The following is a 23,696-nucleotide window of genomic DNA, read 5'->3' as shown; positions in this document are numbered from 1 at the left end:
GGGGGGGGGGGATAATGTGTATATTGTTTGTGTGTGTTGGGGTTTTATATTGTGTGGGAAGGTATTATGTTATTGGGGGGGTATTATATTGTTGGGGGGGTATTATATTGTGATGGGTATTATTGTGGTGAGTGTTAGTGTGTGTATTTTTGAGGAGTGTTATTGTGGGAGGGGGGGTATTGTGTGGGAGTGTGTGAGGGGGGGATTGATGGAGCGGGATTGAGTGAGAGGGGTCATTGAGTGATAGCAGAGAGGGGGAAGAGTGTGAGGGGAGGGGGTGTAAGAGAGGGGGCAGATGGGGAAGAGGAAGTGTGAAGGGAGTAGAGTGAAGGAGGAAGATGGGGTAAGAGGAAGAGTAAGAGACGGGGGAAGAGAAATGCATGGAGAGAAAGGGGGGAAATAGAGGGGTGGCGGCGAGGAGCTGTGAAAGGGGGGAGGCGGCTTGCAAGGTTGCCGACAAGGGGAGGGGAGAGTGAGTACCTGTAAGAATAAAAATCTACTTTCACCACTGAGTATTGTGACCAGGTTTCAAGATTTTTTTTAAGGTTTTTGATTATGTATTGATAGTTAGCTTGATACATTAAGGAATAATAATTTGTGATCCTCACCCCAAGGTACATGATTTTGTTTTTTTGCAAGGTAAAATTAAAGTTAGAGACTATTAGCGTGACTGGTTCCGGTGGTAAATGTATATTTAAGGCCTCTGGCTTCCTGTCATTTACCTTAAAGCCAGAAGTGGTCACAAAATCATCTGTGTTATTTAAGCTTGGGAGGGACGTCAGGGGCCTTGTGAGAGTAAGCATTATATCATCTGCGAATAAACTCAGTTTATATTCCTCTTTGCCTATCTTAACTCCTGGGATGTCACACATTTTTGCTGGGAGTGGTTCTATTGTGAGGGAGAATAGTAGGGGAGACAGTGGGCACCATTGTCTGGTCCCGTTGTTTATCGGGAACTGCTTCAAGATCTGCCCCGCATTTTTGATAAAGGCTTTTGGTTTTCTGTAGAGCCGCCTAATCCAATTAACAACATTTCCCCTCAATCCAAACGCCTTCAGGGTGCTAAAAAGATAGGTCCAATCCACCCAGTCGAACATGTTTTCTACATCTAAGGCCGGTTCTATACTGCATGCGTGTGCTACGCCGTTGTGGCGGTAGGCGTAGCCGGCCTTCATTAATAAAAGTGGAGCCCGGCTGGCTGCCCCTGAAACCATATGGTAAGGGCTGAGAGTGTCAGCTCTTGGGTCTAATATTGTACCTTACTGCGTGGCCTGTAATTTTGTTCCTCTGTTATACTGTCCCCCATAGGGGTATAAGCTAGGAACTGTGTATGTGGGGTTAACTGTGTAAGTCCAGTGGGCTAGTTAATGCATTCTTTGTGTATTCCCTTTGCCTCATGGGCCTCCAGCTGTCTGTGAAAGCTTATAAGTGGATTGCCTTGTATGGGTGGCCTCTTATGAGAAATAGCTGCAGGGCAGAGATGTCTGGAACATGAGGGAAAAGGGTGCTTCTGTGAAAGAGCTATTCACACAGGGAAGCATGGGGAGGCCTAGCCAGCAGGCTGGATTTCGGTCCAGGAGCCCAGAACCAGGGTCCTATCAAGGTAAGCCTTTGCTGAAGAAAGCGCCTTGCAACTAGGAAAGGGTAGATCTCCTTCCCCAGACCCCAGTAAGTGTGTATATTCTCTGTTTCTTGTATTTCTGTGTGTTTCCGAGGTCTTATCAGAATAAACCGCAATTTATTTTACTGCATGTTTTGCCTTGTGACTGATCCCTTAAATATAAAGGTGTATTTGGCCTGGCCTACCGTGACAGCCGTGCGCGGCAGTTTGAGTTGACTGAGGTTAGTCAGTCATTCTATAATGGTGCTGCACGCGCGCACGGCAGGGAGCATTGAACCGGCCGACAGGGGGGAAGATGGAGAAAATAAAGAATTTGCGCCACTACCGCCGCTGAAATGTGTGTGTGTGTGTGTGTGTGTGTGTGTGTGTGTGTGTGTGTACAATGTTAATAAAAAAATTATTAAAGTATTTATTTCAAAACTTATTTAAATACATACACAGACACACATATACATACATACATACAGTACCTATCTCGCGCACAAAAAGTGTGCGGCACGTGCACGAGCCTTCGCACAGGCACACGCGCGCGCACGGCCGCACACAGTATACAACGAGCCTTAGGCCAGGTCCCCACTGGCTACTGCAGCGCCCGCTGTTGGGGACGCTGCAGGGACAATAGCCACTGCACAATGGGACCGGGACCGCTGCGAGGGGGGGGCGCTGCGCTCTGCCGACAGCGACTCCTGCTCGCAAGAGAATTGTGATCAGGAGTCGCGACGGAGCGCCAAGCCACGCCCCCCGGCGGTTCAGCCAATGAGAGCGAACCTGCCGGGTGACCTCACGGCTGCGCCCCCCCCCCATCCCCGTCACGCCCCCCCCCTGTCTTTTGGTCTGCAGTTCCCTGCAGACCAGGGGAATCGGCTGCACGCGCATCTAAAATTAAGCCCGCCTAATCTGGATAGATGTGTTTTATGAGTAGAGCATTTAAGCTAACTGCCAGGGCCTTTGACAAGATCTTTATTTCCGAGTTGATCAATGAGATCGGTTGGTAGTTTTTGCAATCAAGAGGGTCTCTGCCTGGTTTAAATATCAGAAATAGAGGCCAGTAATTTGTGATATTTTTTGTAGGGCCAGGTGCCTTGGAACCTCCATCCTACCTCTCCTAACACAATTTTAACCTTGTCTGTAACTTTTACATACCTCCATAAATCATACACTAACTAACTATTCTGTAAATTGAATATATAACCTCTGTTCATTTAATGTAACCATGTATTATCATAACTCTGTGCCCAGAGCATACTTGAAAACGAGAGGTAACTTTAAATGTATTACTTTCTGGTAAAACATTTTATAAATAAATGGCTAGCACTACTCTCTTTTCCTCGAAACCCAATGTTTCAAGCTGTAGTGGTCTGTAGTGTTGCAGAGGGAGATGTGGGAATTAAATCAAACAAAGAACCTGATTATTCTCCTGAAACAGATTAGCAGTCAAAGACACAAAGGATCTCTTCCCTGTATGCTGCCTTTAGCACACTGTAATCCATCCACTTCAGGCCCATCCTACATAAGCCACTGCTATAAATTCAAAAGGCAAGTTCCACCTAAAATCTTATGTAAGTGTAGCCAGGTCCTCTCTGGCTCCCCAGTGCCCCCTTTCACCCTCCCTTAACTCTGTTATGGTAGGGGTGCTTGCGGGTGACGATGGGTTAGCCGGCGGCTCCCTCTGCCGGGCACCGCCATGTTGTGTGTGCACGCGCAAAAGTTCGCACATGCGCAAAGTGATCGTGGAATGGGCAAAGTGGCGCTCCGTAGCTCAGGGTCTGCTCAGAGTCGCGCATGCGCAGTTGAGTGCAGCAGCGGCCATTACAGGATCGCGCATGCGTTGTAAAGATAGCGCACGCGGCGCCAATAGAGTAGAGGCTCTAAAGGAACTACATTACCCAGAAGCCTCTGGGGACTGCCCTTTCACCCATATCACCTGCTGCATTACAGCCAATAGGGCTTACAGATTCTCCTGCTGCAAAGGGGATACATTGTTGCGCGCTGGAGTCAGGAAGCTGAAAGTGGAGCACAAGTGTCAGTAGGAGCTGGGACACAGACGGGAGGGTGTATATGTGCAGGGAGGCAAGTAGCCTCTGCACTAGGCCAGAGATCTCCCCTAAGCCCCAGCTAGGCTCCTACTCACAGATCAAGTTTGTGGGTGCTACAGGGACAGGCCCTTAGGTAGGGACCCTGCCCCTTTAGTTGTTTGTTAGCTCAGGGACACAGCCAGAACGCTGCACAGCCCTGAAGGTTGTGGTCTGGGACCAGACCCTGTCCAGTTACAGAGACGGTTTCCACGGTGGGATCATCCTACAGGACATCATCCCACGCGGAGGTGGAATCGTCACGGGATCAGAGGATCCACTTATCTCCACGTCAGCGCGCCCGGGTGTGGACACACCCGGCAGGTACCGTTATACAACAAGTGCACCAACTATATCCTCATCTAGTACGGCGCTGATCACGCCTAAGGGGTGGGGGACTTTTGGGACTTTGGGTACATGGTGTGGGGTGAAGGCCCTGCGAGGCGTGGGGCAGTTGTATCTTATGTGTTATCTCCATGTTCAGTAAAGCCCTTTCTATTTTTACAAAGCTTTGTGTTCATTGTGTGATTGTGTCCTGTGAGGGACTGCTTCGGCTCTGCTGGGATCCCTTACAGGTGGAGGTGCTGCACCATATAGTAAGTGATACACCCCAGGCACTCCGTGGCAGAGGCTTAGACTCCTGTGAGCCAACAGGTAAAGGGCAGCACCAGTAGCATAATTACATCCTTCCCCAGATCTCACTTAGGGGTAGGGGAAACAGGGCTACATAATGCACAGACATCTTGTGTGATTCAATGGTACCTCATTATTGAGATTTCTGGAATAGGAAGGTGAAGAGAATGGACCTGTTCTGACTTGTAGGAATCCTGTGACTGAGGCACCATCTTACCACACAAGAGTTTTAAGCCACTATATTTGTACAGAAAAATAATACATATATTTATATACAAACTGTGTGTGATTAGAAAGGTAATGTGAACTCCCAGACTCACAGGTGATTAATTCTACATTAAAAATTACAATGTTGAAGATGTTGAGATTAACTAAGTCAAAGTAGTCAAGACAATTGAGCGAGCTGAATGTATCATTTTCGAGAGCTGTGGTGTTAAAATAAGGGGGTGTCTCCTCCGTTACATAATACCAAATCATTACCTGTATGAAATTGCAATGTACTAAGATGACTATTGTACCTATCCCCTTGTCTCCCCTTTTTTTTCTGTACCCCACTAAATATAATGAAAAATAAACAGTTATTAAAAAAAAAATTAGGCTGTCTGAGGAAAGCAGAATGGATTGGTTACTGTCAGAGCCCTGACATTTAAATCATGATGCTCTACCTAGTTCTGCTATTTCAACCCAATCCTGCATTGGGCAGTTCCCCTATTGAGTTACTTGTACATACACAGTTTTGTCACTATACCTCCATTTTAGGCTGCGGACATAGTGCATGTGACAGCGCGCGCGGCACGAACAAATGCATGTAAGTGCACCAGTCCGGCCATGCTGCGCGCTATGTGACAGCACAGGATTTGGCGGAGACAAATTTTTTAGATTTTTTGCGTGACGGCCGCTTCACAGGAGCGTTTGAACCAATGAGGGCGCACCAGGCTGGTGATGTCATGGCCACGCCTCCCCGTCAGCGCGTCATCAAAGTCCACAAATCATGACAGGCGCGTGCGCCTCCTTGCGCTCTGTCGCGCGTGCACTATGGCCGCAGCCTAAGGCTAAGATTATACATGAGTTGCAGGGCGTGTGCGCTATCCGGTGATGTCACCGCTGCAATCCAGCAAAGTGGCAACTTGAACTGTAGTCAGGAGGCAGCCGGAGGAGACAGGGAGGCGTGGTCGTGAGCGGTTCGCCCGCATTGGCTGAACCGCTCATATGACGCGGCCGTCGTCTGCAGAGAACACTTTTGAGTCTCCTCACCAGTCTGTGGCTTTGCAGTTCAGTGCTCCGCGGCGTCGCGATAGGTATGTAAGGTTTCATTTGATTAATGCACTTTGTTTTTCGTCCGCGCGGCGTCGTGCCCTGCGAAGCCGGCGTGCGATTTTAGGTATAATCACGGCCTTAGCATGAAGCAACCCATAGACATAAGTCTCGATATTAGTAAGTGACATAAGTTAACTAAAGTAAGATAAACACGAGTCACACAGGATGTCAGCAGCAGAGCTGTGACCACACAGAGACACAGGGATACTCAAGGAGTCAGTACCAGAACTAAGAGCAAGCAGAGACAAAGTGCGATTCAGAGGGACATACAGAGAGCCAATAGCAAAGATAGGGGTAGACAGGTCACACCAGGAATAGACTAACCTGCAGATCAACAATGGACAGAATTTCTTGCCAGGTGAGATCCATGTCCCCTTGGACACCCTGTTCTCCCATTGAGGTGGGCAAGAGTGGGTTGCAAGTTCTAGCTTGAGGAGGAGGGCAGGGGGGCATGATCCTGTGGTTGAGCCCAACCAGGCTCTGGGCCAAGACGGCCCCAAAATGTTTGCCACGCCCAACACCTAGGAATTGAGAAGAGAAGGGAAATGTTAGGTGAAAGCAGGCAATGGGAACATGAAACCCATTTGGTTTTCAAGATATTATAGAAAGTTTTGATAGAGTATATAGCCCAGTTTCAACTCACAATTTAATGCTAGTTGTATGGAGGCATCTTAAAGCAGCAATACTACTTTACCCTCTTTTTTTGTAAAGCATGTGACAGTGTATAGTTCTATATTCTTACCTAAGATGGCAATCGTTTGGTGCTCCTGTTATAAATCTGTAAAATCCTGATTGCGTGCCTAACGAAATGGCCGTCTTCTGACTTTGTTCTGCAGTCTGTGACATCCTGCAGCTGATATGTAACATTATATTACTAAAAGTAACACATTATTGTTACAGCTTTCAGAGTAATAGATAGAGTGCTGTTTGGAACACAGCAACAGTTCTGTTTGTGATACTTTGTTGCCAAAGGGCAGAGCTCAAAAAGGTGTGTCAGAGCCCGTTTTAAAAGAGGAAGTGGATATGACTTTCTAAATGGCTGTTGTAATAACCAAAGGATGATTAGTACATACAAATTTAAAAAAAAAACATTAAAAATGGCATTAGGTGTTAAAAAAAATGCAGACAGTATTATCTAATACTACAGAACTTATTTATTTAAAAAAACAAAGAATTTTTCACGTTTTGCTGCCTTAAAATGGGAGTTATAAATGACGGCAGAGGTTGACACATATGTACAGTATGTTAATGCAGTCTTGCTCACTAAATTGTAATATGTTTAAGATACAGAATATGAAAACTACAACATTTGTGAAGACAATGACTATGCAATAAAAAAAATGTTTATAACTGGAGCGCTTTAGATAGAGTCTCGGGTTATGCAATATCCAGGTTACCCCATTGTTATCTAAATTTACCTGAATGTGAAGTAACAATACAAAATATTAAGGACTAAGAGGTGTATACACGATTGCAATAAGAACTATCATTTACTATCAGTGTTCCATGGAATGTCACGATTTTGTTTAGATGTGTCACTTAATCTGTATTAAAGTTTATGAAAACTACAACACCCATAAACCCCTAAGTGTAAGCATAAGCAGCAGAGAGCAATAGGGTCTTAATCTACATTGTCCAAGGTGGCCGTAGCCATGGCTGGTACTGGCTATCTTTCTGCCCCTCCCTGTCATGTAAGTCCTGATAGCTGCAGGCTGTGGCAGGCTATCATCTCGGGTTTTCCCCACCCTCAGGCAGCCTCCCTGAGTGACACGAGGGGGGAGGGGGCACTGACAATTGGTCTGTGTGCAGCCAATCCACGTGCAGACCTTGTGCCCTCCCCCTCTGTGTCTGGGAAGAGGCATGCCAAATTATAGTCAGTCCAAGTCTCTCCCTGCTGGGATTGAGGCGTGCTTTCAGCCCCTTAGGGGGCTGATGAGAATAACAAGCAGGATTGCAAGGCCTCAATTCTGAGAGAAGACCAGGCAACATCCATAGGTCTGGGACCTGTGCTATAATGGACTGCATTCACTGTAATGCCACCTGCAGTGGATGCTATGCAATAAAGAGGATCCTGTTTTATATACCCCTGCCTGAGTCTACAGTCTATTGGGTAGGGGTATGAATGATGACTTTCACAGTGGGGACTGTCTCCAGCCATGCTGAAGCCTGCTGTGAATGGAGGCATTGCACCAGATAAAGAAGAACACAGCCTGAAGACATCCAAAAGCCTGTCCTGTTTCCCCATACCAACGTGGACCCTCAGCATCTCCGGGAACCTAATAGGTATGAAGCACCATGGCACCGGTAGCAAAGGCCAGATCTCCCAGAGGAGGGGAAGCAGCGCTACAATTGGAGGCACTGCTGAGATGCAGGCTTTCAGGGCAGTGCAGCACAGAAGAAGCAGGGGCCGGGCCCCTGAGGCATCACCAGGGACCCTGGACATCCATTTTCTAAGCTAAGCAAGGGAGGAACCTCTCCCTGAGGCGACACCAGGGAGGGGGTTACCTAGACCCTTACTAAAAATAAGGACTATGTTGGGGCGTACCCAGAGGGAATGTACCAGGGAGTGTGGATACCCTTCATAAGGAAAAAGAGACTGCTGGGGCGTACACTGTGGGAACTACCAGGGAGCGTGCACCCTTCGTTTAATCCAAACCAGTGGTTGGGGCGTACCCTGACAGGAAATCCAGGGAGCGTGTACCCATCTAGCGGTCTAAAGTTGTACTGTGATGGGGCGCACCCTGATGGGAAATCCAGGTGACACCGGTAGCAAAGGCCAGATATCCCAGAGGGGGGGGGGGGAGGAGAGGGGAAGCAGCGCTACATAAACAGCAGAGAGACATAGGGCCTTACTCTACGTTGCAGAAGGTGGCCATTCAGGCCGATTTAAAAAAAAAACATTGAAGTCAATAGGGATTTTTTCAGCCCGAGCAGCCGCTTCACACAATATAGTCTCCAGCAAAGTGCTTTGACCTGGATAAAGCAGACAGACATGGGAGAAAAAGGAGCTCTGCACATAGGCAGACCTTCCATAAATATAAAGAGTGATGTAGCCGGTGACAAGTTTCTTATGTTGCTTAAATCATTTACTGACAGGTGTGAAACAGTGTTTCACCTATTCAAGAAATCTTCCAGGAAATGTTACCCCTCAACATGATCACATTTCTAACAACAGGAAATCCCAGGGGCATTTTTTAGCTGTTGTTAGTTCTGCGCAGCGTCAGAAGACGCCTTCCGTGTTCCGCTGGTGCCACGCTGCCGAAGCGCATTGCAAATTTACCCTCTAGTCCAGTAGTACCCTACATGATATCACGTGCATCGACTCAGAGTCACGTGATTCGCGGCCTCTGCCATAATCATGGGGGTGAGGGGGGACTGGGGTGAGGTAACTTGTGTGCAACCCCATCTCTTGCCAACCCCCGTCCTGTGGGTTTGCAGTCCCCATCTCCAGTGGCTGGCCCTATCTTGAGAGTCACATCACCTCTTTGGCAGAACAAACAAGGTAGGATGCACTGTGTACAGGCATACCCCGGTTTAAGGACACTCACTTTAAGTACACTCGAGAGTAAGGACATATCGCCCAATAGGCAAACGGCAGCTCGCGCATGCGCTTGTCAGCACATCCTGAACAGCAATACCAGCTCCCTACCTGTACAGAAGCTGTGCGCAAGCGGGGAGACTATAGAGCCTGTTATACATACGTTATTTACATCAGTTATGCACGTATATGACGATTGCAGTACAGTACATGCATCGATAAGTGGGGAAAAGGTAGTGCTTCACTTTAGGTACATTTTCACTTTACATACATGCTCCAGTCCCATTGCGTACGTTAATGTGGGGTATGCCTGTATGTGTTAAAAAAAAAGAAAAGGGGAACAGTGCACAACTAAAACTGAATAACCCGTGAAGTGGAAACAATAGTTAATAAACTAAAAAGCCCCATATAAGTGCAAGTGAACAATAGTGCAAATATATATAATATAACCTTAAATACAGGTATACTAAATAGCGTCTGCAGCCGTCATGAGGGGTGGCTCAGCACCCCTGGAACTAAGAAAATGAAACAAAAAACACAGCGCACAATGCTAATAGTGAAGTAAGTACTATGAAAAAATTTATTAAAAGATTAAAGTTCTGCGTACATCAAGCAAGAGATTACAAGCAATCAACGAAGCATGATGTGGGTTACCGCACGCTGGAACTGAGGATCGCAGATCAGATTCACAGCAGGTCACTTCCTATACAGCAGCAGTGAAATCGTTCCGATAATCCCAAGTCCACAGACCTCCCTTAGGTCTAGCCACAATCAGCAGTGTCCTTAGTATAGCAGTAGGGATAAGGGGAGCTGGTATACAACCACTGTAGAATTCCGAGTACTCTCCATGTTCCTTGCTCCACCCGACGCTACCGACACTTCCGATCACGTGACCCGGGTGCTTGGTCACACAATGATGACACAGCTCTCACGCGATCTTCTCCTCGGAGTCTAGATGTAGATTCGGTCGTGCGCAGTAGATAGGAGCAAGTGGCAAATGGCAAACTCACAGATAGGAGGAATTACAGATATAGCTACTATAGTATGGAGCTATTTGGCATTCATCCAACATGTTTTGTAGCAGAGCGCTACTTCTTCCCTGAAGAAAAATATATCCTACTTTGTCCCAGATAAATGTGCACTCAACAAGGGCAGGCAACCCGTAAAACACGAACTGCAGCAAAACCCGGCAAGGATTGGGCAGAATCCCCTCTTCAGGAGAGACCTCCGGGCGATCTAAGCCAGTTTAGCCGGAAATTTGCGATGAAATGCCCGGACTAGGCATGGACCTCCCTGGACTTAATCCATGAGTTTGTCTCAGGGCCTTATCCCTTCCACTGGACCATGTACTGTAGTCCACCACAGGATCTTCAGGAATCCAGTATCTGGTGCACCTCAAACTCCTCCTGGCTATCCACCAAGATTGGTTTAGGAGGAGGGAGACTAGGAGAAAGGGATATTTCACTGGATGTTCATCGAAACAGTCACTGTTGTTAGCTCGATTAGGCAATTGTTACTACCTAAGGGCACTTCACAGTACTGTTGCCACTACTAGCTATTGTAACTGCAAACCGCGTAGATGGATAAGGTATTAACAACCTTGTATGTGTTGTTGGATAACCCTATGAAAAGGGCTCTAAAATATTGCCATCTACGTCAGAGACCTTGAGGTTTTTAACGGGTGAATGCTCCTAATGGGTGTTCGGTCATGCACTATACTGAAGCCAGGGTCACGAATGGTGTATGAATAACTCCAGTTAGCTTAACTCATGTCTCACCTCTTCCAAAGCACAAACAAGTCCTTTTCTCTTTCTTGGTTTTATTGAGGGAAAATCACAGGGAGATAGGTGCTTGTAGATGTAATGTTGGGAGAGAGTGCTTCTCTGTTTGATGTGCAGTGTATCAATGATGAGACAGTGTAAAACAAAAAGGCCTTGCTGGGGTAAATAGCAGGCAGTTACTCACTCAGAGTCCAGGGTGAAAAGGAAGTGAGGAGCAAGGGTCACACTAGATGGGAAGTGAGACTATACTAACTGTCAGCAAGGACAGGGGAGAACATGGGAAAGTCCATTAACTGGAGGACTGGAGATGTTGCCAGAGCAACCAGGGGTGTGACAGACTGGAAGGAAAAAAGGCTACATAATGTATCCATTCCATCTGCACTGGGAGTGAACTGCAACGAAAGTGACATCCTAGTGCAGCTAGCAGGCAGAACTGCCAAGGGAAAGGGGGGCTGAAACAGAAAAGGCAGACAGGGGTATTTCTGTTCCATGACACTCCCCGTCTGGTATCTGGAGATACCACTATTTTAGGTGTATGTGGAACATATGTGCAATGCATAACAAGAATAACATCACATTCTCAAACAATGCAAGAGTCCATGTCCACATAGCGATGTGACACTGGCCGGTATCACTGGTATCAAGGTCCCTTGGCCAAGGTTCTTTGGCAAAGGATGCAGGGTGGATGCACAGCTCCAGGTTTGATGGTTGCACCACAATGTCTTTGTGTAAAAGTCTCTGGCACTGTTTCCTTTTATGGCAACGACAAGAGAACAAGAACCCCAAGGAGAGCACTCATACACTGTAAGGTAGAACAGGTAAGCCAGAGACCATGTGTTGATGTAGAGGAGTGAGTGAATAATAAAACTGTGTCTTCTTTATTTGAGTCGTAACTCTAAACATTAAAATATGGGGGAACGCTGTGTGTCAATGGTGATGATTAATGAGCCAGTATACAGCAAAGTTAAAATTGGACGAGTGATCCAGAGATGAAGTCCCTGTGCTATCTAAACTCCTAGGTGAACTGCTGCTGATATAAACAGCTGTCCCGATCAGTATACACCCCACCGTGGTATATAGTAGGTGATATAGTGATATACCCTAAGTTAGGGGTATGGCCACGTCCACACAGAGGTAGATAGTCACAGTGGACAAATATGAGGCCCAGAGACAGATATCAGTGCGTATCAGTAGTTATTCAAAACAGTACACTGGTAGTGCCTGTTAACATGTGAAACTCCAAGTCGTGGAGTGACATAGATAGGTTAAGGCACCTAAAGCAGCATGACTGGCTCCCCTTAATGCTCGACTGGCTCATTAATCATCACCATTGACACACAGCGTTCCCCAATATTTTAATATTTAGAGTTACGACTTAAATAAAGAAGACACAGTTTTATTATTCACGCACTCCTCTACATCAACACATGGTCTCTGGCTTACCTGTTCTACCTTACAGTGTATGAGTGCTCTCCTTGGGGTTCTTGTTCTCTTGTCGTTGCCATATTTGTATTATCCCCTGATAGCAGCACCTCCACTCCACGTTCATCCAGTCAGCAGTAGCGAGGGTTATCCTCCCCCTTCCCCCCCTCCTGTTCGCTACTGTTTCCTTTTAGCCTTGTGAGAGAACAGTCTTTTTGTCTCTGTAGTTTTACCCACAGAGTGCATCCCCTTGTAGGTATGCCAGTCGTGGTAGCCTGTCGCTCTATCACCTGGCGTTTGGCAGAAGGAGATGGCTTTTGGCTCCTTGCGGAAGCGGAACAACACTCCTGGAAGATTGGTTGTCGAATCTAGTCCAGTAAAGAGGGCGTCGTTCAGGGGGACTCCCTGGAGCTGAGCGCTGGGGCTGAACACTGCCCGAATTTGATCGGGTTCCTGAGGGTGGTAGGCCCCAGATGATTGGAGGTACCGGCATTCTTCACCTTCCTTCATTAGAGGTGCTGGCTTTGCGTGGCCGGTAAGGAACATCTTCTGGATGAAGGCCACAAAGTTGTTTTTGGTCTCTGGTTCCCTTTGTAGGTCGCATAGGAGTGAAGTGAACCTAGAGATGGCATGTTCTCCATTGTTTGGGAAGCGCCTTCTTGGTGAACGGAATGGTAGCGGGTTCGCCCAACTGCCAGGTCCGTTTCTGACGAGCTCCTTGACCGTTGACATCAGGAATTCTCCATCTCCCATTAATGGTGTTTGCTTGTCGTCGTCCTTTGTGGTCTGGGACGCTGTGCACCCTAAGTCATTGGTGCATTCCTCTTGCAAGAGAACGTTTCCACGTATTTTGGTGATACGCCTTTGTATCTCTTTGTTGACTGCCCTCAGGAGGTTGTTCTCTCCTTGGACATGACGAAAAACAGTCTCTTTTGCCCTAGTAAATCCCTTTATGAGATGTCTCTGAGATTGTCTTTTTTTAGACGTGTGAGAGGACAGTCTTTTTGACACTGTGGCTTCACCTGTAGGGCGCAATCTTTTGCGGTTATGCCAGCTGTGACAGCTGGCTGCTTTATCGCTGGATACTCTGTGGAGAGGAACGACTGTACGTCCTAGCCGTGCCATTGCTCGCGAGAGGATCGTCCGATTGTTTATTGTCTTTTGGATGACCCCTTTGTCGGTCACCTTTGGGAGGTTACTTTCTTCCTTCAGTGGAGTCGACTCGTCATCCTTGGTTATCTGAACCGCTAAGCATCCTAGGCCATTGTCACAACCCCCAGATGCAAGGATGTTTTTGTTGACCTCAGGGCTATGACCTTGTCTTTTCTCTTCACTTGGCCCTTCGGTCACTTGGAGATAGCCAAGACATGGTTCAGAGAGAGATGTGTGTCCACATTCTGTTACTACCGTTCTGCAGGCGTCAACATAGTTTTGCCCGTGCTCTTTGTCGGTGCACGCGTTGCCCACTATCACCAATCCTAGGTCAAGTCTTTGGGCGTATAGCGCGTTGTGGGGTCCGTTATGCTGTTTACGGACTTTATGTACCCTCATGATGTCCCTGCCAAGCAGCAGCAAGATCTTGGCGCCTTGTTCTACCGGTAGGATGTAGTTGGCTATTCCCCTGAGGTGCGGGTAATGGCGTGCCATGTCTGGCGTGGGAATCTCGTCACTATTTGTGGCCATGTGGCTGCACTCGATGAGTGTGGGAAGGGGCATGTTCACTTTGCCATCTATTGAGCATATGGTGTAGCCATTCACTCTTCTCCCTGTGGTCTCCATTCGCCCTGCGCACATTCTGAGAGTGTAAGGAGAAGCACCGTCTTGTATGTTAAACATGTCGAAGAACTCTGACCTGACCAGCGATCGGTTGCTCTGGTCGTCGAGGATTGCGTACATCCGAATAGCCTTCTCAGGTTGTCCCTGGGGGTGCGACAAGGCATATTCTGGAGCAGGATATTTTGTCACCTTCTTTTCCGCAAACCTCAGTGTGCTGAGATGTGACGGATGTTGACTCTCCTTCTTTCTCCCCGCCATGCTCCGCTACGGAGGGTGGGTTCTTGAGTTGGTGGAGTGTCAGCGCCTCTGGGTGTAATGATGTCACGTGCTTGTCACTTTCGCACACTGTGCATTTGATCTCTTCTTTACAGTCCTTGGCTAGGTGAGTCGTGGAACCGCAGCACCTGAAGCAAACTCTGAATTCTCCAAGCAACCTCTTGCGTTCCTCTAGGGACTTCATCCTGAACCCAAAGCACTTGTTGAGTGGGTGTGGCTTCTTGTGTATGGGACATTCCCTGTTTGGGTCCCTTGGTTCCTTGCCTCCGGCGACCGACTGATCGGGAGTAGTTTGGGTCGTGGGAGGCACGTCCGTCCTGCGGAATGAGATGGGTGTTTGGGTGTTACCATATCTCGTCGCTGGTCTCTCGTTCCTCAGGCTGCTTGCACTGTATGTGGTTTGCGCACCCAAGATGAAACTTGGATCGTTCCTTTTCCTTGCCGCTTCGCGGATGAAGCTCAAGAAGAATGAGCAAACAAACAAATCAATATAAGCCCTCTAAAAAGCGCTGACCCCACTATTAGGAGTTTCGAAACATGTAGGAGGTCTTTTGGCATTACTGAGACACCGTAGCTGTGGAGAACAAGCGGTGACGTCACATGAGGAGTTGATCGTCTGAACTCTGGGAGAAAGCAGCAAGCAGTGTGCAGCAAGCAGATACCCGAGCAGAAAAGGGGATCCTCTTCCGTGGATTGACGCAATTTCACCTCGCAGCAAACGGTCCCATATGCTGATAAGACCATTTCAATAACGCTTATGTCCTAGTCACTTTTGGAGTGTTGGAGTGAAAAATCGACACTGAGTGAGGGAGATTCCAGCAGACCAAACCACGTGGGATCCGTGAGATGATCTGAAGGAAAGGGACGGATGTCACAGATTCTCTCAACTGAATTTTGCCAGCCCATATCCTGTAAGTAGGATTCTAGGATTTTAGATAGGGGGACAATTGAAAAAACACACTACGCAATTGGCGTGCCCTGTTGTCTTTTCTGTTATTCCAGAAACAGCTGAACATCATATACAAGGACTGCCACTCCCCTGTCTGAAACACCACTATCAAGACCAATAACCCGCTTAAGGAAGCCTGCATTAGAGACTGCCTTGTTGGTTCACGGTATTTTGGACTTTATCCACAGCGCCAGGAACGATTAATTTGTGTATATATATCAAGAAGAATGAGAATGGGGGGTAGACGACTTGCTTCTCCCTTTTGTATTTGGAACCTTGTGAAATCCACCTTTCTTGGAGGTTGAAGGGTAGCTTCTCCAGGATGGGTCTCACTCCACGAGCTGAGTCTAGGACGTTGAGACCTATTAAGGAATGGTCTTTCCTTGCGAACTCCAGTTTTTGCAGCAGGTCCCCGAGCTCTCGTAACTTCGAGTAGTCTTTGGTTGTGATCTTGGGGAAGCTGTCGACTCTTTTGAAGAGCGAATCCTCGACTGCTTCGGGGCTACCGTAGGACTCTTCTAGCCTTTCCCACACTAGGTCAAGACCTACTTGGGGTTGGTGCACGTTTGTCGCCCGAAGTCTCTTCGCGTGCTCCCTGGATTCGTTCCCCAGGAACTTGAATAACAGGTTGAGCTCTTTCCTTGCTGAGAAGTCCAAGCTGTTGATTGCGTCTTTGAACGTGAACTTCCACATCCGGTAGTTCTCAGGGCGGTCGTCGAAGCTGATGAGTCCTGCTTGCACCAGGTCACGCCGGATCATGTACTTGGCTATGTCTGTCAGGCCTGAGGCATCGGCGTGTTTGTCCCGTTCTGAGGTAGTTGCTGGGATGGTCCGTGCGGTCGCCTCTTCCTTGGCGTGGACGCGTGATGACTGCTGGTCGGTGTGAGGGGCTGTGTTTTCCAGTGTGGGTGTACCTGGATGGCGAGCCCGTTGTAGTGCATCCGTGTGCGCTCTGGCGTGTGGATCACTGTTGCGGCTGTGGCTATCCCAGGCAGCATGTACCATTGAAGGAACAGCGTCTTTTCCTCGTGGGCCTAGCAAGTCTTCGTTGTCTGTGGAGTTGCTCCATCCGTGTTGAGATGGCGCGCTGGTGTTTACACTGAAGAGGCTCCTTACATAGTCTTCAGTGCGTTGGGCTGGATCCTCTGAAGCTATCCGTCTGTACGGTTGCTCCCCGCCGTCCTGTCTCGCGGCTGCTTCTAGGACTTCAGCTTGGGCTATGGCGGCGGCGGCTTCCTTCTCTTGGTTTAGGGCCTCTAGGTTGATGTCCACCTCTGCCTTTTTCCGTGCAGCGGTGGCAGCGGCTGCAGCAGCGGTGGCAGTGGCTGCAGCGGCGGTGGCAGCGGCGGTGGCAGTGGCTGCAGCGGCGGTGGCAGTGGCTGTCTGCTCCTCCTCTTCCAAGCGGGCCCTTTCTAGTTTCATGACTGCCTCTTTCTAAGCGTATGCGGCCCTGGCATGTGCAGCCTCTGCGGTGGCTCGCGCCTTGGTGGCGTTTGCGCTTGCGCTTGACGCGTGAGATTGCGCTGATCTTGCTGACCTTGAAGAATGCCTGGATGTGCTTGAGCTCTGCGATGCGGTTTCCAGCAAAAGGTCTTTCCTCTTACTCTCGGCTTCCGTGATAGAGGTTCGCACGCGGCTGTCACGTGTCAAGTCAATGTTATGCTGTAGGTCCCTTTCTTGCAGGCTTTCGCCGGTGTTAGCCCTGGCCAAGTAAGTGACGTATGCCTCTGACAGCTCTTGGTAGCGTGCGTGATCTATCTTTAATTGAGTTATTGCCTGCTTGAGCTGTTGTACATAATTGCCGGCGCCGGCGACATTGCGTATCCCAAGTGTGGTAGTGTTCCAGGCCAACTCTAATTTAGCGCGGTGCGCTTCAATATCAGTCTCATATTTTTCGCGGGCCTTTTGTATCAATGTGTCTGTCCGTTTGGGCCTTGCCTCTGTCTGCGCCTGTTGCAGTTGCGCAGCGGTCTCTGTGTCTGAGTGATCGCTCTCCTGTTTGATGTCCGGTGAGGCTCTGAGTTCTGCCATGCTTTAGGTGTGTTTAGGCCTTTAGCCAGTGCGTGTGGCGTGCGGTCTTTTACCTGAGTCAGCGATGGGTGTCTGTCTCAGATGATGCCGAGCGGTGTCCTGCAGCGTGCAGCATAGGGGTAGCTGTATTCACAGGTGTCCGGTGGCTCTGACCCGTGCCCTGGTGGGTGTCCGGTAGCGTGGCCCTTGATGGCGCTTGCCGTGGGGACGTGCGCAGGGGTAGGTGAGATGGTGGCTCCTCACTATGGGGCTGTGCAGGGGGTGAACTCAGACAGAGAAAGGCAATTAGGTTTGTGTGTAAGGTGCACTGTCAGTCTGCAAAGCTGCTGCCTCGTGTGCAAGGTGTATGCTGGCTGTGTCCAGTGTAAATCCGCTTGCTTATCTGAAAGGCTGCAGGCTGCGTGCAGTTTGCTGTATAAAGCTTGCTGCCCTGTCTGGCAGAGTGAAGCTGCTGCTTGTCCAGAGACTATTCTGTATAGCATAAAGTCTTTGAGTAGTAGCTCCTGTGTGATTCCCTAACACAGGTCTTTGTTTTACTATACTGAAGCAAGGGTCACGAATGGTGTATGAATAACTCCAGTTAGCTTAACTCATGTCTCACCTCTTCCAAAGCACAAACAAGTCCTTTTCTCTTTCTTGGTTTTATTGAGGGAAAATCACAGGGAGATAGGTGCTTGTAGATGTAATGTTGGGAGAGAGTGCTTCTCTGTCTGATGTGCTGTGTATCAATGATGAGACAGTGTAAAACAAAAAGGCCTTGCTGGGGTAAATAGCAGGCAGTTACTCACTCAGAGTCCAGGGTGAAAAGGAAGTGAGGAGCAAGGGTCACACTAGATGGGAAGTGAGACTATACTAACTGTCAGCAAGGACAGGGGAGAACATGGGAAAGTCCATTAACTGGAGGACTGGAGATGTTGCCAGAGCAACCAGGGGTGTGACAGACTGGAAGGAAAAAAGGCTACATAATGTATCCATTCCATCTGCACTAGGAGTAAACTGCAAGGAAAGTGACATCCTAGTGCAGCTAGCAGGCAGAACTGCCAAGGGAAAGGGGGGCTGAAACAGAAAAGGCAGACAGGGGTATTTCTGTTCCATGACATGCACGGATCACCCGCTATTTTATATAAAGTTAGTCTTTGTAGCCGGTTCGTGAGTATTATTTGGTAGCCTATGAGCCGGTCTCAACAATAGCCCTAGTACTAGATTTTCATGTATCCCAGTAGTTGAATTACACTACCGATCAGGGTGTTAACGATAACGATAACGTAGCCTTGTGTATAAAGCCGGTGAGGAAATGCCTTATCAGTGCGTAGCCTCTAAGTTTGGGCTGGATCAGTGCTCACAATACACGCTCTTGCATGCAGGGATAGCAGTGCTCATAACTAACATGTATCGAGTAGGAGACACCATGAGCAACACACATTAACAGGCTAAAACTGTCGAAATTAAAAATAGCACATAATCGGCCGCATCTTAGTTGAGCCCTAAGCGTGGTGACACGGACCACTTTCCTCAATCACGCCCACTAGTATGATGTTATCCGTATTACGCTAACGTGTCGACGTACGTTTTGCGCTAAGCACGCTATCTCAAGGCTAACAGGTAAAAATTCTGGCTGGGTCCTAAGTATCTTATATTTTTGTTCTCCCCTGGAACCATTAACCCCCTCTGCCCTAAAATAGGAGGTTAGATTACAGATGAGAAGGTATCTACCCTGTATACACCCTGTATCCACAAGGACTGCAGATCCCACTTCTACCCAGACTTCAGCGACATCAACATACTTACTGGAGAAAGTAATTCCTGGAGGTTTAAATTCCCCTGCATCAGCCTGCATGACCCAGTACAGGGAGATTTAAACCTCCAATTTGTTTCAACTCGAGAGGATAGTACCGGCGTCACCTCAGTTAAGTAGCTTGGGTCCCAGGCTGACCCAATAGCTACAATCAAAAGGGACCACCTGCTTCCTATACGTAAAAAAACAGGTGGAGGGGCAAACAACAAGTATGTGGTACTGCCCTGTTAATTTTAATGGTGTGGGCTACTAAGGACCCCAGGCCTATACCTGTTCAAGCAATATTTTTATTAGTTGGGACTTCCTCCTTCCTCTTTATAGCAGAGGCACTGTTAGTGCAGCGTGGGAAAAACTGGTACTAAATCACCATCATAATCGAAGACAATACTGAACTTACGGCCTGTTATTTTCTAAGAAAAGAGCCACAGTGTTAACCAGGTATACTTTAGAAGCCATATCAAAGATAACACGTCTAGCTACGTGGCAGGGGCCCACTAGTACAACCCTGATGGTTTCCGTGAACTTTTTTCCTCACAGGGTCAACCCATGTATCTCCAAAGGGCTGTTTTATACTCTATTACTGTAAGGAATCGGGGAACACGTCCCCTGTGGCGTGTTCCCTCCTTACCTCCTGCTGCACAGCATCCCGCTGTCAGCGCACGTTCCTCGTGGCGCGCTTCCTCCTTGCCTCCTGCTGTACAGCCTCCCGCGCACCGCACAGAGAACGCGCCCACGGAGGGCTTTCAAGGATCACACGGAGCTTGGCTCCGCCCCTCCGCTTGTACCACGCGTGCACCGCTCCCCAGCTGCGCGTCAACACTAATCTCTCTCCCACCTGTCTCCTGCACCTTGCAGCCTATCCCTGCTTCTGGGGAGGCCACGCCTCCGCTCCTCCCCTCAGCCCTATTCGTCCAGCTCTCCTATATATGCTCAGCCTTTCCTTTCATTCTTTGGCTGAGCATAGTTCATGGTAGCCTTGTGTTCCCACGTCCCTGCCTTGCCGTGTTCCTGTTGTGCTTTAACCTTCTGCTGCTTATCTCTTATGTGTACCGACCCGGCTAGACTTTAGGACCTCTCTCTGGATTACCGACCCCGGCTTGCCTCTGACCATCCGCCATTCTCCATCCCTGACCACGGCTATCGGACCAACTACCTTCCTACTGGCTCCAACCCCAGACCACGGCACTCCGGACACTGACTACTCTCCTGGCACCTACCTACGACCTCGGCAAGTATCAAGACTAACCCACTCTCTCCAGCCCAGACCCGGCGATCTTGACTATCCACCCTCCAGGCGTGCCTCCGCTGCTGTGGGTGTGCAGTTTCAGACTTTCCCACCTCAGCACCGGGGTCCCGCCTTGTTCGTGGTGAGCGCAAGTGTTACAATTACATACTCAGAGAGTCAAGCCATACATTCACAGACAGTATACGGTGCAGGATATTGACTATCAGCAGCAATATTGCTGTGCACTACAAAGCGCAGCATTGAATCAAGCGCATTCACCAACCCTGAGTCAGGAAGTACAGAAGAGAGAATAGCTGAATATAAAAACAGGGCAATGTATCTCATTGGTTAAAGCAGCAATATCCCCGACCCCCTGAAGCCTATATAAGTTTAACTCATATTGTTAGTATCTTGCCCCCAATACATGTCCCTTTAAAAAAAATAACAGTGTTTAATAAAATCATTATTTTATTAAGGTCTTGCTTCTGAGGTTACCATGGTAACCTTTTAACTTCAATGTCCATTTTAACCTCCAAAACACTTTATATTTCAAGCGCTTATATCTCCTGAACAAAGCATCAGCTTTTCAAATGAAAATCAAGGTTGTAAAGAGCGAAAAAATGGAACAAATAGGGTTCCTTCACTCATCCTCTCACTGTCAACTCTTTCTTTTTTTTCTTTTTCTCTTTTCCTTCCCCATTTTCTTTCTCTCCCCCTCTTCTTTTGCTAGCACCTCTGCTCCTTGCTCTCATTATGTCCACCCCCTGCCAGCCCCCCCCTTTCCTTCCCCTCCTCCCCCCCTTCCTTTCCATCTCCTGCAGCAAGTAGATAAGACTCATTATCAGGAGCCTTGCAGTGTTCTTACGCTTAGCGTTGTATCAGCATGTACCCAAAACGCTGTCCCAGGCCCCAGAAAAGCTGTCTTCGGGCCTGGCCGAGTGCCTTTCCCTGTCAGTATTTATGTATGGAACTGTGTTAAAATTAAAGTTTGGATAGTGCATGTGTAGACGTGCATCTCATGTGCATGTGTGTTGTGTCAATGTGCAGTGTAGTATCACTACACAAGAGTGCACACTCCTGTCTCAAACACAGTATTTGTGCGTGTAATTATGTGCTAGTGTAGAGGTGGTCACACTTGTGTATCACAGTGTCGAAATGGGTGCATGTGTACTGTATATGTAAATAACTATACCGCTTCTTATGGTAACATTGCATGACAAAAAGAACGATTCCTGCGCTCCTACCAATTAGGCTAAGATAAAATAATAGAATTTGTAGTGACAACTGCGCTCCAATGCTAGACCATAATGAGATTGTTGAAAATGGAATCAGGCTAGTAAGAAATAAACATCTCTGTGGGGCCAAATAATCCCTGAAGTTGGGGTGAATGGTGAAACCCCTGTGACTCCTCCATAGGGATGGTCCCCCTCCAAACAGAATGAAAAATACTCACATACCGCACTGTTCCAAGTTCCTGTATGATGTGCAGCCGAGTGATGAAGTCAACTGTAGAAAAAGAAAGAACTGGCGCACAATCCAAGGATGTGGGTCCCAGGGTTAAAGAAAATGATTATTTAATGAAATTCCATATAACAAACGAAGGAGAGCAACCTCCTACGCGTTTCGTGTACGGTTGTACACTTTATCAAGGAGTATGGCAATAGCTCACAAACAGTTCTTTTTATACCCTACCTGTGTTTCTTATTTTCGCGCCAAAACCGACGGCCAACAGGCGCATCAAAGGAGCGTCATCATCCCCATAATGCCTCCCCCATCTCAGGAAATGAAGCCAACAACGTAGATGCGGCTTCTGATGCTCCACAGAGGGGCGGAACAGGGAGTTTCTCTGCCCATCTACGTTGTTGGCTTCGTTTCCTGAGATGGGGGAGGCATTATGGGGATGATGACGCTCCTTTGATGCGCCTGTTGGCCGTCGGTTTTTGCGCGAAAATAAGAAACACAGGTAGGGTATAAAAAGAACTGTTTGTGAGCTATTGCCATACTCCTTGATAAAGTGTACAACCGTACACGAAACGCGTAGGAGGTTGCTCTCCTCCGTTTGTTATATGGAATTTCATTAAATAATCATTTTCTTTAACCCTGGGACCCACTTCCTTGGATTGTGCGCCAGTTCTTTCTTTTTCTAAGATAATATAATAATCTCATGAAAAATTGGTAGGAGCGCAGGAATCGTTCTTTTTGTTTTTATATATGTTAAGGCCTATCTTTTTATCTGCAGCAAACTTCTATAGGGAGGAGCGCGGTATTATGTACAGTTTCTCACAATATTAGGCAATCCTTTTCCTTGCTGCATACTCCCAAAGGACATTTTAAATACAGTATCTCTGAAACGTTATAGGGGTAGGTTTATTGGCTCATCTGCTTTACATAGCAGTTACTGAGCCCCTACCAATTTTCTAATTAGGGCAGGTATAATACACCCTAGTGTCAGTCTGGACATCACCCTCCATTGAATGGTAGGGGAATGTGTAAGGCTAAGGCCCCGCTCCCTCAGTCAGCGCGCCCGCACTGCAGACAGGCGGGGCGCTGACAGACACAGACCGCGATATGCGGTCTGTAGGGAGCGGGAGGGGGGCGGGAGTGGGAGGGGGGGGCGTGGTTTGAGCGGAGGGACCCACTACTCCCCCCCTCCCTCCACGGGCTCGGGCTGCAGGAGGGAGCAGCTGCGGGCTGCTGTAAGGTAAGCAGCTCCCTCCCCCTTCTGACACAAACAACACACACACACACCCACACCCCCCCCCTACCTTGTGTAGGAAGCTGCCTGATGAAAGCTCCCGCCCCCGCCGCTGATTGGCTCATCAGCGCACCATGTGACGTGTCACCGCTCGGGATCACAATTTTCTTGCATCCCCTGGCGGCTGACGCGTCACAGCGCGTAGTGAGCCGTGCAGCGAGGGGGGACTGGGACTGGCTCCGGAGGATTCCCCTGCTGGTGGGGAACGCTCACGCGGCCGCCCGCGCCGCCAGGCGCAGCGGGTCCCAGCCCTAAGGCTGACAGAGATACAAATATGTGTTAGTTTTATTATATTCACACCAGGGAAATTGTGCACCCAGTTTGCCTCTATAGTAAGGTAAGTATGATACTGGCTTCAGCCAGATTTTAATCGCACTACTCCCATAAGCTCATGATTTTATTTAACCCCTTCAGGGCTTTCACACTTTTTTCACCAGTCCATGGCACAACTATTATATATATATGTGTAGGTACCTGCATTAACGGGTATGCCTTGACGTGGCAT

General features: G+C 48.3%; 1 protein-coding gene across 7 annotated transcripts in view; it reads right to left on the bottom strand.

Moving 5' to 3' along the window:
- NFE2 (nuclear factor, erythroid 2) overlaps positions 1 to 23,696 on the bottom strand; it is a 66,289-nt gene that overhangs the window by 14,612 nt on the left and 27,981 nt on the right. For 3 of the 7 annotated variants that reach the window (XM_075591751.1, XM_075591752.1, XM_075591756.1), the window contains one exon: positions 5,968 to 6,164. In XM_075591751.1, the coding sequence (XP_075447866.1) occupies positions 5,968 to 6,164 (197 nt within the window). Of the gene's footprint in view, positions 1 to 3,545; positions 3,571 to 5,967; positions 6,165 to 6,385; positions 6,497 to 23,696 lie in introns of those variants that run through there. The other 4 variants (XM_075591753.1, XM_075591754.1, XM_075591755.1 and 1 more) reach the window with 3 other exon arrangements.

This window comes from Ascaphus truei, chromosome 3 (assembly GCF_040206685.1).
Source record: "Ascaphus truei isolate aAscTru1 chromosome 3, aAscTru1.hap1, whole genome shotgun sequence".
NCBI classification, from domain to species: domain Eukaryota; kingdom Metazoa; phylum Chordata; class Amphibia; order Anura; family Ascaphidae; genus Ascaphus; species Ascaphus truei.
This window is presented reverse-complemented; position numbering and strand designations above follow the sequence as displayed.